Source organism: Fopius arisanus, unplaced genomic scaffold, assembly GCF_000806365.1.
Source record: "Fopius arisanus strain USDA-PBARC FA_bdor unplaced genomic scaffold, ASM80636v1 scaffold00265, whole genome shotgun sequence".
In the NCBI taxonomy this organism is placed as follows: domain Eukaryota; kingdom Metazoa; phylum Arthropoda; class Insecta; order Hymenoptera; family Braconidae; genus Fopius; species Fopius arisanus.
The window spans coordinates 66,202-78,831 of NW_011888004.1; the positions used below are offsets into that span (position 1 = coordinate 66,202).

The window sequence follows — 12,630 nt, forward strand, 5'->3', positions numbered from 1 at the left end:
GTCTGTCGAATGGCGCCTCGGTGTCAGAAGTGAAGACCCTCGGTCATCTGAATTCAGAGGTGAGCCATGATGAGTACGTGGCGAGATCGTTGGGTGAGGAGTACATGGATATGGGTGAATGAGCCCCTGTCATCTGACAGGATTTCCAACATTCTCCCCGACCATCAGCACCTGTCGTTGCCTGATGAGATGTCTTGGTTGAGCTGAAACAAAACGAAACATCAAAACGCTCTTGGTGAGTGTGATGAGATGTCACCCTTGAGACGATCCCTGAGTAGATCCATCATCTGCTGGCTGGCGTAGCGTCATTCGACACGATAGGGGTCGTAAATCCCGTCTGGTCCTGATGACGCCACTCTTACGCTGAATCTCGTCGGTCGATCCGGGTTGTAAGTCCATCACGGTTAGCGAAGTCCAGGAGTAAGAGGCCGTTACGTTTTCCTGGTTCTAGTCTTCTGGTGGTGATACTGGTAGGATTACCAGTTTGGCGACTGGTCTTGTGAGCGTGGTTTGAGCTGTCTTTATTGTCACTACCCTGGTGAGTCCGTCCGTTCCTGGATGCAGGGCAGTAACGCGGGCGAGAGGCCACTTGGATGGTGGGAACCTCTCATCCGTGAGTAGAACCAGTGAGCCGATTCCCACTTGATGATTTGGGTGGTGCCACTTGGATATAGCTTGCAGACGTTGAAGATACCCAGTGGACCACCTCTTCCAGAATCCTTGGAGTTTCTGCTGAATGAGCGGCCATCGTGAGGACCTTGAGACGTTGAGGGGTTCCAGCGATGGTTCTGGAAGAGTCGTGGGTGCATGACCTATGAGGAAGTGACCTGGGGTCAGTGCTGAGCAGTGATCAGGGTCATCGGTGAGCGGTTCCAGTGGCCGAGAGTTGAGAACTGCCTCGATTTGACTGAGTAAAGTGGTGAGCTCCTCGAACGTGAGCAAATCCTCTCCGAGGGTACGGTTGAGATGGAACTTCACCGACTTTACCGCGGCCTCCCATTTTCCTCCAAAATGCGGGGCGCCTGGAGGATTGAAGGACCACTGTGTACCATCGTTGATGAGGAGCTGAGCGAGCTGTCTCGATTGAGCTGTTCCTGAAGAGAAGAGCTTCTTGAGTTCCTTGTCGGCGCCGAGGAAGGTCGTACCACAGTCGCTGAACAGGGAGTGAGCAATCCCACGCCTACTTGACAACCGCCGATAGGCTGCCAGGAAACCGTCGGCTGAGTAATCTGACAAGACCTCGAGATGCACTGCTGAGGTGGCCATGCAGACGAAAATTGCCAACCAGCCCTTGTATGATTTGTGTCCCCGTCCCTTCCATGAGCGTAGCGATACTGGGCCGGCGTAGTCGACTCCAGTGTCGGTGGCAACTGACCCATGAGCTGTTGACCTCGTACTCTACGTTGTCGAGTGCACTTCACGCACTTCAGAATGAAGGAGCGTACTGGGGCTCGGCCCCCGAGGATCCAGTAGGTGCTTCTGAGGTGTCTAAGTGTGAGCTGTGTACCTCCGTGAAGTGTTTGTATGTGAGCTTGTCCTATGAGCCGTTGAGCTAGCCGCAATTCCCTCGGGATGATCGTTCGATTACGGCTCTCTGGGCCGAGGTGAGCGAACTTGAGCTTTCCGCCAACTTTCAATATTCCTTGGCGATCGATGAATGGCGTGAGCTTAGTAAGAGGGTGTGATCTTCTAAATCTCTCCCCTCGTGAGATTGTCCTGAGTTGATCCTTGAAGTGAGCTGCCTGCGTGAGTTTGATCCAGAAGATTCGAGCCTCTTCAAGATCACCAAGGTTGAGCGGGTTCTGCAGAGAAGAGTTGGGGGTTCTTCTGAGCAGTGCTATGAATCGTCGACAGATTGCTGTTTCCCTGATCAGTCGATTGAACGATGAGAATCTGTCGATGAGGTCCCAGAGAGCTATATGTTGAGCTCTCGCATGGAATAAGACTCCTGGCCTTCCCTCGAGATCTGCAGCGATGTCCGTTTCGAGAACGTGAGTTGGCCATGATGGGCTGTCCTGGTGAAGCCATGATGGTCCCGTCCAACAGAGCTTGTGAGCTATTAGTTGAGTAGCTGATAGACCTCGAGAGGCACAGTCTGCTGGATTCTCCCTGCCAGGTACTACTCTCCAGTGAGCCTGCTGAGTGAGTTCCTGGATCAGTAATCCCCGATTCTTCACGAATTCCTTCCATCTTGATGAGTGTGAGCTAATCCATGTGAGCGTCACCGAGGGGGATGTCCATAGGAAGGTGGAAGAATTCGTGAGTTTGAGCTGCTCTTTTACATAGCTGGCTAACTTGGCGAGGAGCAGAGCTGCGGTCAGTTCTAATCGTGGGATTGTCAGCCGTTTGAGCGGTGCTACCTTGGTCTTGGAGCAAACCAAGGTGATTCGAGGAGCCGTACCTTAGTTGGAACCCTTAATATAGAGGACGGCTGAAATTGCCACTTGTGATGCATCCGAAAATCCGTGCACTTCAACTACGGAATCCGTGAGCAGTCCTAGCCACCTCGGTATTGTGACCTCTGATAACTGGCTGAGCTCCTCTCTAAATTGACGCCAGCGTTGAGCAGTGGTGGGGGAGACTGGCTCGTCCGATCCCAATTTCTCGATCCAGAGTGACTGGAGCAGGATCTTGGCCCTTACGACCAACGGTGCTAAGAATCCTAGTGGATCGAAGAGCTGGGCGGTGTCCGAGAGAATGATTCTCTTCGTGATGGAGGAGGTTTCAAGCTGAGCTGACGAGAATTTAAACTGATCGGTGTAGGGATGCCATGAGACCCCCAAGATATTGGTGAGTGAGTTCTCAATGGGTCGCTGATCGTCAGAGGTGCTTTCGGGTGACAGTGACGTGAGCAGGGCTGAGCTGTTCGAATGCCATTTTGCCAATGGGAAGCACCCTGATGCGCAGAGCTGTGTCACCTGGTGAGCTATTAGTAGGAGCTGTTCGTGCGAGTCGGCACCTCCACAGATATCATCCACGTACCGTCCTTTGGTGAGCGACTCTACTGCCAGTGGATAATGTGATACTTCATTCTCCACGAGCTGTAGTAATACGCGTGCGGAAAGGAACGGAGCTGAGCGTGTGCTGTATGTGACTGTTGTGAGCTGGTATGGGATGATATTTCCATGCGAGTCGGTCCACAAAATTTGCTGGAGCGGCCAATCTTCTGGATGTACGCGTATCTGACGGAACATCTTGGTGATGTCTGTCATGAAGATGAGCTTGAACTTGCGTGAGTAGAGTAGTACATCCGAGATGTCCTGCTCGAGTTTGGCCCCTGGATGCGTGATGTCGTTAAGGGATTTCCCTGAGCTGGTCCTGTTTGAGCCGTTGAAAACGAGCCTGAGCTTTGTTGTCTCGCTGCTTGCTCTGAGGACTCCGTGATGAGGAAAGAAGTACTCCGAATGAGCGTGAGCCTGAGAGGGATGCCGACCACCCGAGACCTTCAACCCTCCTGGAAGCGAAGTTCCATATGCCAAGGTCATCTCGGAAGCCGAGCACCCCACTGTGAGCTGACGATTATGATCTGACATGATGAGCCGTCCGCATGCGGGACGCATGTGGTCCATTTCCTCGTATTCCTTGAGGAATGATGAGTAGAGCTGTTGGTATTCCTCATCACGTGATAACCTTCTGAGCAGACGATGGAGGCAAGCAAGCGCTGAAAATCTCGATTCTCCGAGCTGGTCTGGCGGTGATTTGAGGAGCATTCGCACGACTTAGCGGCCTGAGTGGTCCCTTGTATGAGTCCTAGTAAAATGTTCTTCGCACTGAGCTTCGTCTTCAGTGAGCTGAGCCTTCGGGTTTCCAGGAACTTCCTCCTGAACCCAGAATTTCGTGAGCAGGCTATCGAGCTCTTCATTTGAGACTGATATGTGAGCTGACAAGGCAACCTGAGCTGATCTTGGACCTTCAGTCGGTCCGAATACAATCCATCCAAGGTGTGTGAGTTGAGCCGTTGGAGCGTGAGGTCCGCTCGATATAACCTTGGGCAGGATGAGTTGGCCATATACATCAGCGCCGAGCAGGATGTCGATAGGCGCTGGTGTTAAAAATTCGGGATCAGCCAGTTGAAGTCCGTGGAGGTGATCCCATGTGAGTGGTCCCGATGAGAATGCGGGCAGAGAAGTTGTGAGCTGGCCAAGAGCATAGACATTTACTCTGAGCTGGTACTGCGAGTAAGTGGACTGTATGTTGAGCTGCACCTTGCCTAATGCTGGCCCAGAACCCGTATTTCCTATTCCTGAGATCCTGAGTGAGGTGTTACTCCTAGGTCATCCAAGAAGGCGTACGAGCTGATCAGCAATTATGGAGATCTCCGACCCTGGATCGATGAGCAGGCGAACTTTGTGAGCTGGTCGGACTGGATGCACTAACATGGCGAGGCTGGTGGCCAGGAGTACTCCGGGTCGTACGTCTGGAGCTGAATTCGAGAGATGGGCAGAACAGGAGAAGGCATTCTGAGCGTCATCACTTCATTCTGCTGAAGTGGTTGGAGCTGGCGCAACCGTGACGGTTTGGGGAGAGCCATCGTTGTACTCGTAGGTCGTCGTTGGTACGCTTTTCAGTGAGGGTTGGTTGACGACGGCCTTGGTCGGAGCTGGACGTTGTGGCTGGTCTGAGGTCTGGACGTGAAGAAGAGAGTGATGGTGACCCCTACAGATCTGGCAATTTAGATTGGATCGACAATCTCTCACTGAATGTCGACCGAGACAATTGTAGCAGAGGTATCGTCGTTCAACTACCTCCCTGCGAGCTGTTACGCTGAGCCTCTTGAACTTGGAGCAGGACGTGAGATAATGATTCTCCTCACACATGGAGCAGGGGTAAGTCACCTTCCCAGATTGAGCTGAGCCTTGTATTCTATCGGGTTGAGCTGTTGCCTTGTGCACCTTGGCTGTGGTTGGAGTTCGAGTTGGAGCCTGTGATGTCCTCCCCGTGCTGGCGGAAGTAGATTTGGGGGGTGCGTGAATTTCGCTACTTTCCATCGCACGTGCCCGAACTGTCAGAAAAGTTTTTAGGTCCGAGAATGAGGGATATTCCTGGAATGATCCGACTTTCAATTCCCAGCCTTCGCGAAGCTTCGGAGTGAGTCTCTGAGTTGTCACATGGACTACAATGTAATCCCACTGCTCTGTGGGAGCTCCAAGAGCTTCCAGGGCTGTCAGTCCTTCCGTGACTCGAGTGAGAAGGATGTTCAGCTCCCTGGCTGAGTGAGAAGTCATAGGTGAGGCATTGAGGAGCTGTTCCAGGTGGGCAGAGATGAGCAGCCTCTTGTTCTCATATCGATTGAGCAAGAGATCCCAGGAAGTTCCAAAGGAGTCGTCCGAAATGGTGAGGTTGAAGATGATTTGCTCTGGTTCTCCGGTGAGGCTTGTGCGCAGATAATGCATTTTTTCCACATTGGAGATGTCCACGTTGGAGCCGACGAGCGATGAGAAGAGGTCTCTGAACAAGCGCCAGCCCGAGTATTGTCCAGAGAATTTGGGGAGCGATATCTCGGGGAGGTATTTCTTCGTGTGCGAGGGTTGAGATGACCCTTGGCCACTGGAACGACGAGGAGTGGTTGAGGCTCCCTTCTGGTCGATGAGCTGAGTGAGGGTCCCTCTAGCTTCATGATAATGAGTGATGGTGGCATCGAAGACTCGTTCCTTGAAGTACGGCATCTCCAATACTCCCTCAATCTTGGCACTGCTGCTGATGAGTTTTTCATGAGTCGCCTCGAATTTCTCCCAATAAGTTTCCAGCATTTCCAGTTTGGATTGGAGATTGGAGATGGTGTAGTGCGTTGCCTCATCCGTAAGCATTTCCTCATAGATTCGTTCCAGAAAGGCCGCTCTGGAGCGGTTGAACTCCATTGTCGCTTCGTAGGAGGCCATATCATTGCTAGTGAGCAGCCAGAAAATCAACAGAATTCGAAAGATGCGAGATGATGTCCTAGAAACTGAGTCGGAAAGCAGGCAGTAGGCATTCCAGTGTAAAACCCAGGGAAAAACGCGAAAGTTATTCCGCAACGTAGATGAGTTGTACCAAAAAAATTAATAATTCAGACAGGAAGGTGAAAATTTGCGGAAAAACTACTTAGCTTGACTGCCGCAATAGAGTTGAGTCACTAAAGTGAGCAGAGCCTCCGTTGATGAGTAGTGCCGTTTGAATTTTCCCGCTGGTCGGTATGGCAGTTTCCTGAAGCTATGCGAGCTGTACTAGTTGAACACCGTTGGTGACTGTCGGAACCGTGGAGAGCTGAGCGGGATATTGAGCACCACTGGAGGGGTTGTCGTTGCACTTGCACTCCCGAAAAACCGTGAAAAGACCGAAAAAACCACCCAAAAATATTCCACTGATCCGGCTCGAAGGACCAAAATGTTTTTGGAGAGACCTGGGTTTGTGGAATTGTTAGGGTGATGGATGAGATGGAGGTGGATTGTTTCTGGGAGGCGTTGAGCGGGTCTAAAAATTGTATCTCACTTGACTTTTAATGTCAATTTATTAAAAAAACCACTATTTGAGACACCGAGCTGATCCTAAATTTTAATGATTGAGCGGTTCAATGAGCGGAACTGGGAGTAATTTCCGAAAAAAGGTAATAACAATAGAAGAAGTTTGAGCTGATAATAGGGAGCTGTTCGGAAAACGCGTACACTTAGTTACGGTTGAGAGAACAATGAGAGTGAAAACTGCCCAATATGGCACTTTTCACGATTTTGGGGAGGTCACATGACCTATTTAACTTATTAGTATGGGAGAAGATTTGAGCTGTCCGTCAAGTGGCGCCTCGGTGTCAGAAGTGATGACCCTCGGTCATCTGAATTCAGAGGTGAGCCATGATGAGTGCGTGGCGAGATCGTTGGGTGAGGAGTACAGGAGTATGGGTGGCCCCTGTCATCTGACAGGATTTCCAACAATATCTTTTTTATCTATATTTTCACTCCCCTGGCAATTCATCATGGGCGGACCATCCGCCCATGTTCTGCCCATGTTCCGCGAATGGTCATTTGAGGGCCAGAAACGATTGGAAATGGTCAGAATAAATGACAATAATTATCCGATTTCGAATTATGAAAAAATATGGTACATGGAGCTAATGAGGAACGTTTTTCTAATTAATTCAGAAAAATAATACGCAGTGTAATAATGCCATGAACTGCTAGTGTGAGGAAATCTGTCAGATGGTGCCAGTTTGACTTGAATCGGGTGAGCGGGCTCTCGGTTGTAGTCGAACGGCGGCCGGCGAAGTGATGAGTTCACCATGGGTTGGCGGTGGGTGGAGGATTTTATCGCGTATTTACAAAGATATTCTCCACTGTTTTTTAAAAATGGCCCAAACAAGTATGCACATATCGATTCAGAATTTAATTCTGAGTCAATCTGTACCTAGAAATTTTGGACCATTTTTTTATACTCCAGATCGTCTGAGGGGGCCAAAAATGGTCCCCACAAGTATGCATTGTGACGTATTTTCGCTCTCCGCGGAAGAAGAGAGAAATATACGCAGCCCTCGACGACCAACCTCGAACGACAAAATGCTAGGCGCCAGGACGTTTTTATAAAAAAAACGGCCAAAAATCGAAATTATCAATTAACAATAGGGACAGTTGCCAACTAGCCAGTATAACAATCGCGGAGGCGGCTGGGTTCCAAATACTGCCCTAAGATTCTGAAATGGGTGGGTTATTTTAACTCAAAATTAATTCAATGTTTGCGGGGTAACAAATTCTTGATTTAATAATATTATAAGTTATCGGAACAAAATAAAGTATCTCAAAAACCCCGTCTTACTCTCAACTATGGGATCACGCTGTCCTCGTTCACAAAGAGAATAAATTAATTAACAAAGACACAAACAAATAATTTACAAACAAATTCCCTAACTATGAGTCAATAAGTAAAATTACTAGTCGAAAATAACAAGTCACAATAAATCAAAAATGCTAGGGTCAAGATTCAAAGAAATCGATAAAACAGCTAGTAATTGTTAAGTCAGAATTTTCATACGGTGACGGAATCTACATTTACCACGAGGAACAAGCGTGCCCACTCATACAATAAAACGAAGACAGTTAAGCAATTCAGAGGGGAATCGCCTCGAGAGAACGTAAACAAACGTCGAAAGTAACCGAAAGGGTTACCAGCAAAACACAAATCTCGAACGTCGACAGACGTTGCAATTCCACTTCCAATGCTAAAAAGAAAAATTTTATTAAATAAAATCCAATCAAAAGTATTTGTGGCTTTACAGGCCACGATAATATCAATTAAAACCTCGAGGATAACATCACTGACCTCGAGATTATACTACTTCGCCAGACAAAAAAAAATCGATGATAGAGGCAAAAAAAAATTCCAAAATATAATTTAGGATCGAGGCAAGAGTCGTTAAATTACTCAATTAAGACCACGATATTTCTAAGTCAAGGAAAACTCAAAATCATAACGAGTCATTGAAATTTAACGCTAACAAAATTAACATGACTCTACCGAACGAGACTAAACAAACCAGAAATCGGAATACTCGAAAAAGGCGTCAATGCCATGGACAATGAGTTCAATAATTAACAACAATGAGAGATTCAAAAATGCTTCGGAATACAATAAACAATTTTAATAAATCCACCGCTCACCGAACTTTATGAAATGAGGTCCCGGAGCAGTGAAGAATCTCCCAGACTCGTCTATATCCTCCGTGGTCTTTTCCTTTCGACCGAAAATGTCTTCACAAAAAAAAATCAAAATTTACAACTAACAGTTTTGCTGTCACTGGTCCGGCGTCCAAACGAGAAGTCTCGTTAAATCGCGGAACGACAATGCTCAACAGGTGACGAGACCTGCCAAAGCCATGATTTGCTCGTCACCGACACACGAGTTTTCGAATTGGATGTTAATCAACACAGCCAATCAACTTAATAATATAATTTTTATAGGAGTCCAACTGACACATAATTGCCATAAGGAATATTGGGGACTCCTAAACCATCAACAAACCCAAAATTATTTTTCTTAAACTGCGTCCAATTGTTTTAGTTTATAGAGCTAAACAATTCGGTCGTTAAAATTCCACCTAATTGCTGATTTGGAGCGAAACAAATTCTAGCTCCGAACGCTGGCGCCACCACTCAGTTTCTCCAGGAAATTCCCCAATCTGGCGGAAACTCCACACTCTTTCCCGACCCTCCTTGCGTTCTCCAACAAAAGAAAGTCATGTGACAGGATCCAAAATCCCACGATGAGTCCGAGATGAGCGGTGAAACTTGGCGCGATATAATGAAAAAAAATATAATAAAAGCAAAAACAGCATAAAATGAATTTTTCTAAAAGACAGACTCTTGCCTCGCCAATGGTTACTTCTCGTCTGGACATTCCAAAAACCGACGAACGGTCGAAATCAAAAATACCACGTTACAGCATATATCGATTCAGAATTGAATTTTGAGTCGATCTGCACCTATAAATTTTAGACCATTTTTTCGCCCCCTACAACCCCCATTTAAAATGGCCTACTGAAGTTTCCAACAAATGGTCCCGGCAAGAATACATATATCGATTCAGAATTGAATTCTGAGTCGATCTGTACCTATAAATTTTAGACCATTTTTTCAGCCCCTAGAACTTTTATCCAAGATGGTCGACTGAGGTTCCTAAAAAATGGTTCCGACAAGTATGCTCAGATCGAGCCAGAATTAAATTCAGAGTACATCTGTACCTACCAAGTTTGACCCCCTTAGCGGTTATCAGCAATTCAATATAACAGACGTGGTCATAAAAAACGGTTCTAACCAGTCTTCACAGATCTTCTTGACGTCAAATTCTGGCAAGATTTCTCCTTGAGAATTTCCAAAACATCTCTCCTCGCATGTCTAATTTCCGTTCCTGAGAAAAGTTTTGGGTCTTTTTTCATGATGGGTTTCGTGGTCTACTTAAGAAATTTTGCATGGAATTTTTGCGTCTAATTGTGGTGGTCCCCGCCAGTACTAGTAAGTGGCCAGTATTGGGGAATTTCCCACGCCCCCTCCCCCCTTTTTTCCAGGAAATGTGCGTGCAGGTGCAGGTGTGCCCCCCAGGGGGTATTGTGTGGATGTGCGTCTGGACACGTTCACCCCCTTTGTGCCTTGACAAAGGAATTTGACTTTAAATTGCGGATGCTCGCGCCTTTGTTATAATTTCCTTAAATGTTGCGTAATTTTGGTCAATAGACTTCCGGTCTAAGAGTGATCCCTGGTTTTTCCTTAAAGATTACATAAATACAATAGACATCCGATGGAAATTGGTTGGGTGGGTAAGGGTGGAGGTTTTGTAAATTATTAACACGAGAATTATGAATGACTTTTTTTCTTTAATTGATTAGAAAATTATGAGCTACAGTTTTTACAGTGCAACATATTTAAAAGTATACACACATATAAAATTATAATATCATCGTTATCTTAGGTATAATTTTCTAGTATGAGGGCATACGGTATGGTCCTCCGGCAAAACCATCTAGCTCGTCATAACATAAATGATACAGCTCGCCAAATAATTGATACAAATATCCCAAATTGGCATCAGGGTTTGAGCGCTGAAGGTCATCTCTAGCCAGCAGATATATCTCCTTCGAAATTATTTCCGATGCGATGGTGCAGTTCTTCAGTAACAGGCATTCTATTGTAGTCCATGTAACCCATTGTAACACGTGTAATGCCCTTGACAAGAGACTCCTTGTATTCCCTCAAAGGCAGTGAATCCAAGAAATCCAGCCACTGTGTGATCCATACAGCTTTGGTTTTTAATGTTTCAATACTAGGTTTCATCATGATGAGAAGAGTTTTTCCCCGTCACGTACGAAGGTTGCACAAAGTTTTTCAAAACTCTGCTGGAATCTCACTGTCAGCCCCCCAAATTGCTTTGCAGGTACATTGTGTATGGCGTTTGGGTGAAACTTCGCTGTATCGAAATACTCCGTAATGGAGTCCATATCTTTGTACAGTAGACCCCATTCATCCCGTGACATTGAAATCGTTGAACGGTTCGGACGCACCCCCATAAATTGCACCACCGGAAGGAACTCTCCGACAGAGGTCACTTCAAGACCGACACGTATCTGTTTAGTCCCTGATTTATTGAGGGGGAAAACTTGTGACAATAATACCTGCTGTTCGACAGATATGGTCTTTTTAGCGCTATTGATCTCCATTGTCACGATCTCGTAGAGCAATATCACAAAGATTGAATTAAAAATACCACGTAGGCGCGTGCTTTATAGCGTCAGCCGCGGGAGTGGGGTGAACAAGACCGCCGCGTACGCGCTCGTGAGTGGTGCATATGCGGTCACATGTTACCTCCCGCTACGCTGCCATATCCCCCACTACCGGTGCTTGGAGGGCCTTATAATATGTTCCGCTAAATTGGATGCTTTTAATATGTAGGTTTTTTTGAAAGTATTTGCAATGTCGGAAGGCAGAACTATGGAATTATTCGATAAATATCTTGCGCAATGCTCTCCAAACGACAATTACAAACAAGATGAAAAACCAAAGATTGTTCTGAAGAGTAATAGGGTTATTATTCATAAATATTCAGACTATGAAGCCTATATGCCTCGGAAATATTGGAAGATTGCTTCAAAAAACACAGTAACATATGAGGTGGATGATGAGCCTTTCGACGATGAGTGTGACTGTGCACGTAAGAGGAAAATTAAAACGGGAAATAAAATACACATCAAGCATAGGAGAAATAAATTATATCATCTGGAGAAAAATGAAGTGGCAGTATACACAAATTTTCACGTTTGCTATAACGAAGAGCCAGCTGAATCCAATGAAAAAATAGCAGAAAGTTTTCAAATTGTTCGTAACGCTCCTTCATTGAAAAGCATAGCCATTGCTAGTTTATTAAATGAACGAAAATACGCAAAAAATGACAAGACTTTGCATTTTGTGAAAAAAGCGATGCTGTGGAATAGCGATGTATTATTATATAAAATGAGGAAACAGGGCGCACATGTTTTCGATGGATTAGAATTGACAAAATTGTATAAGGCAAACGTAGGTGAAAAATTTAGACCCATCCAATTGTTCCGAGAGTGTAGTGAAGAATATTATTTCCCTGCGGGGGAGGAAACACTGATCTATAAGCATAATCAGCCAATCCCAGATCTTTCTTCGTAGCAGTGTACCAATGCAAACGAGGATGTCAGGGTAAAGAAAACTGTAAAGTCTTTCTTATAGGTCATTATAGCCACACCCCTATGAATTTCAATACTAGGAAAATCTGTAGAGCAGCCCCGCCTGCGCTCTATATAAAGGCCTTGTAAGAGAAAATTTAACAACATTAGTATTTCTACATAAAATGGCATCAAGTCAAGGGGCTTCAAAATCTCAGGGCAGCGAGTGTGTAACCTATCGTACAGGCTACATATCTGGTACGTTTAAGGAAAAAATAGCGCGTAAAGCAATGATATCGGACAAAAATAAAGTGTTGAAAATAGTGTGTGACCAATCAGTGACTAATAGTGACGAAGCCGCACATATTACAAAAATGTTGAAACAATTAAAATCGGGGAAAAAAAACGCAATCGTTCTAGTGGAGGCAATAAAGCAAAAAGTGACATTAAACCAGCGAGTGCTGAGGATAAAAAAATGTGGATGAGTA

The 12,630-nt window shown here is 46.0% G+C and overlaps 1 protein-coding gene across 1 annotated transcript; it reads right to left on the reverse strand.

Annotated features, from left to right (window-relative positions):
* Window positions 1-447: 447 nt before the first annotated feature.
* On the reverse strand, window positions 448-3,710 carry LOC105272755 (uncharacterized). Its single transcript, XM_011314980.1, has 3 exons — window positions 2,481-3,710; window positions 1,240-2,366; window positions 448-1,153 (listed from the first exon to the last, which is right to left on the reverse strand). The coding sequence occupies exons 1-3, from the start codon at window positions 3,708-3,710 to the stop codon at window positions 448-450; spliced, it is 3,063 nt and encodes a 1,020-aa protein (XP_011313282.1).
* Window positions 3,711-12,630: the final 8,920 nt, after the last annotated feature.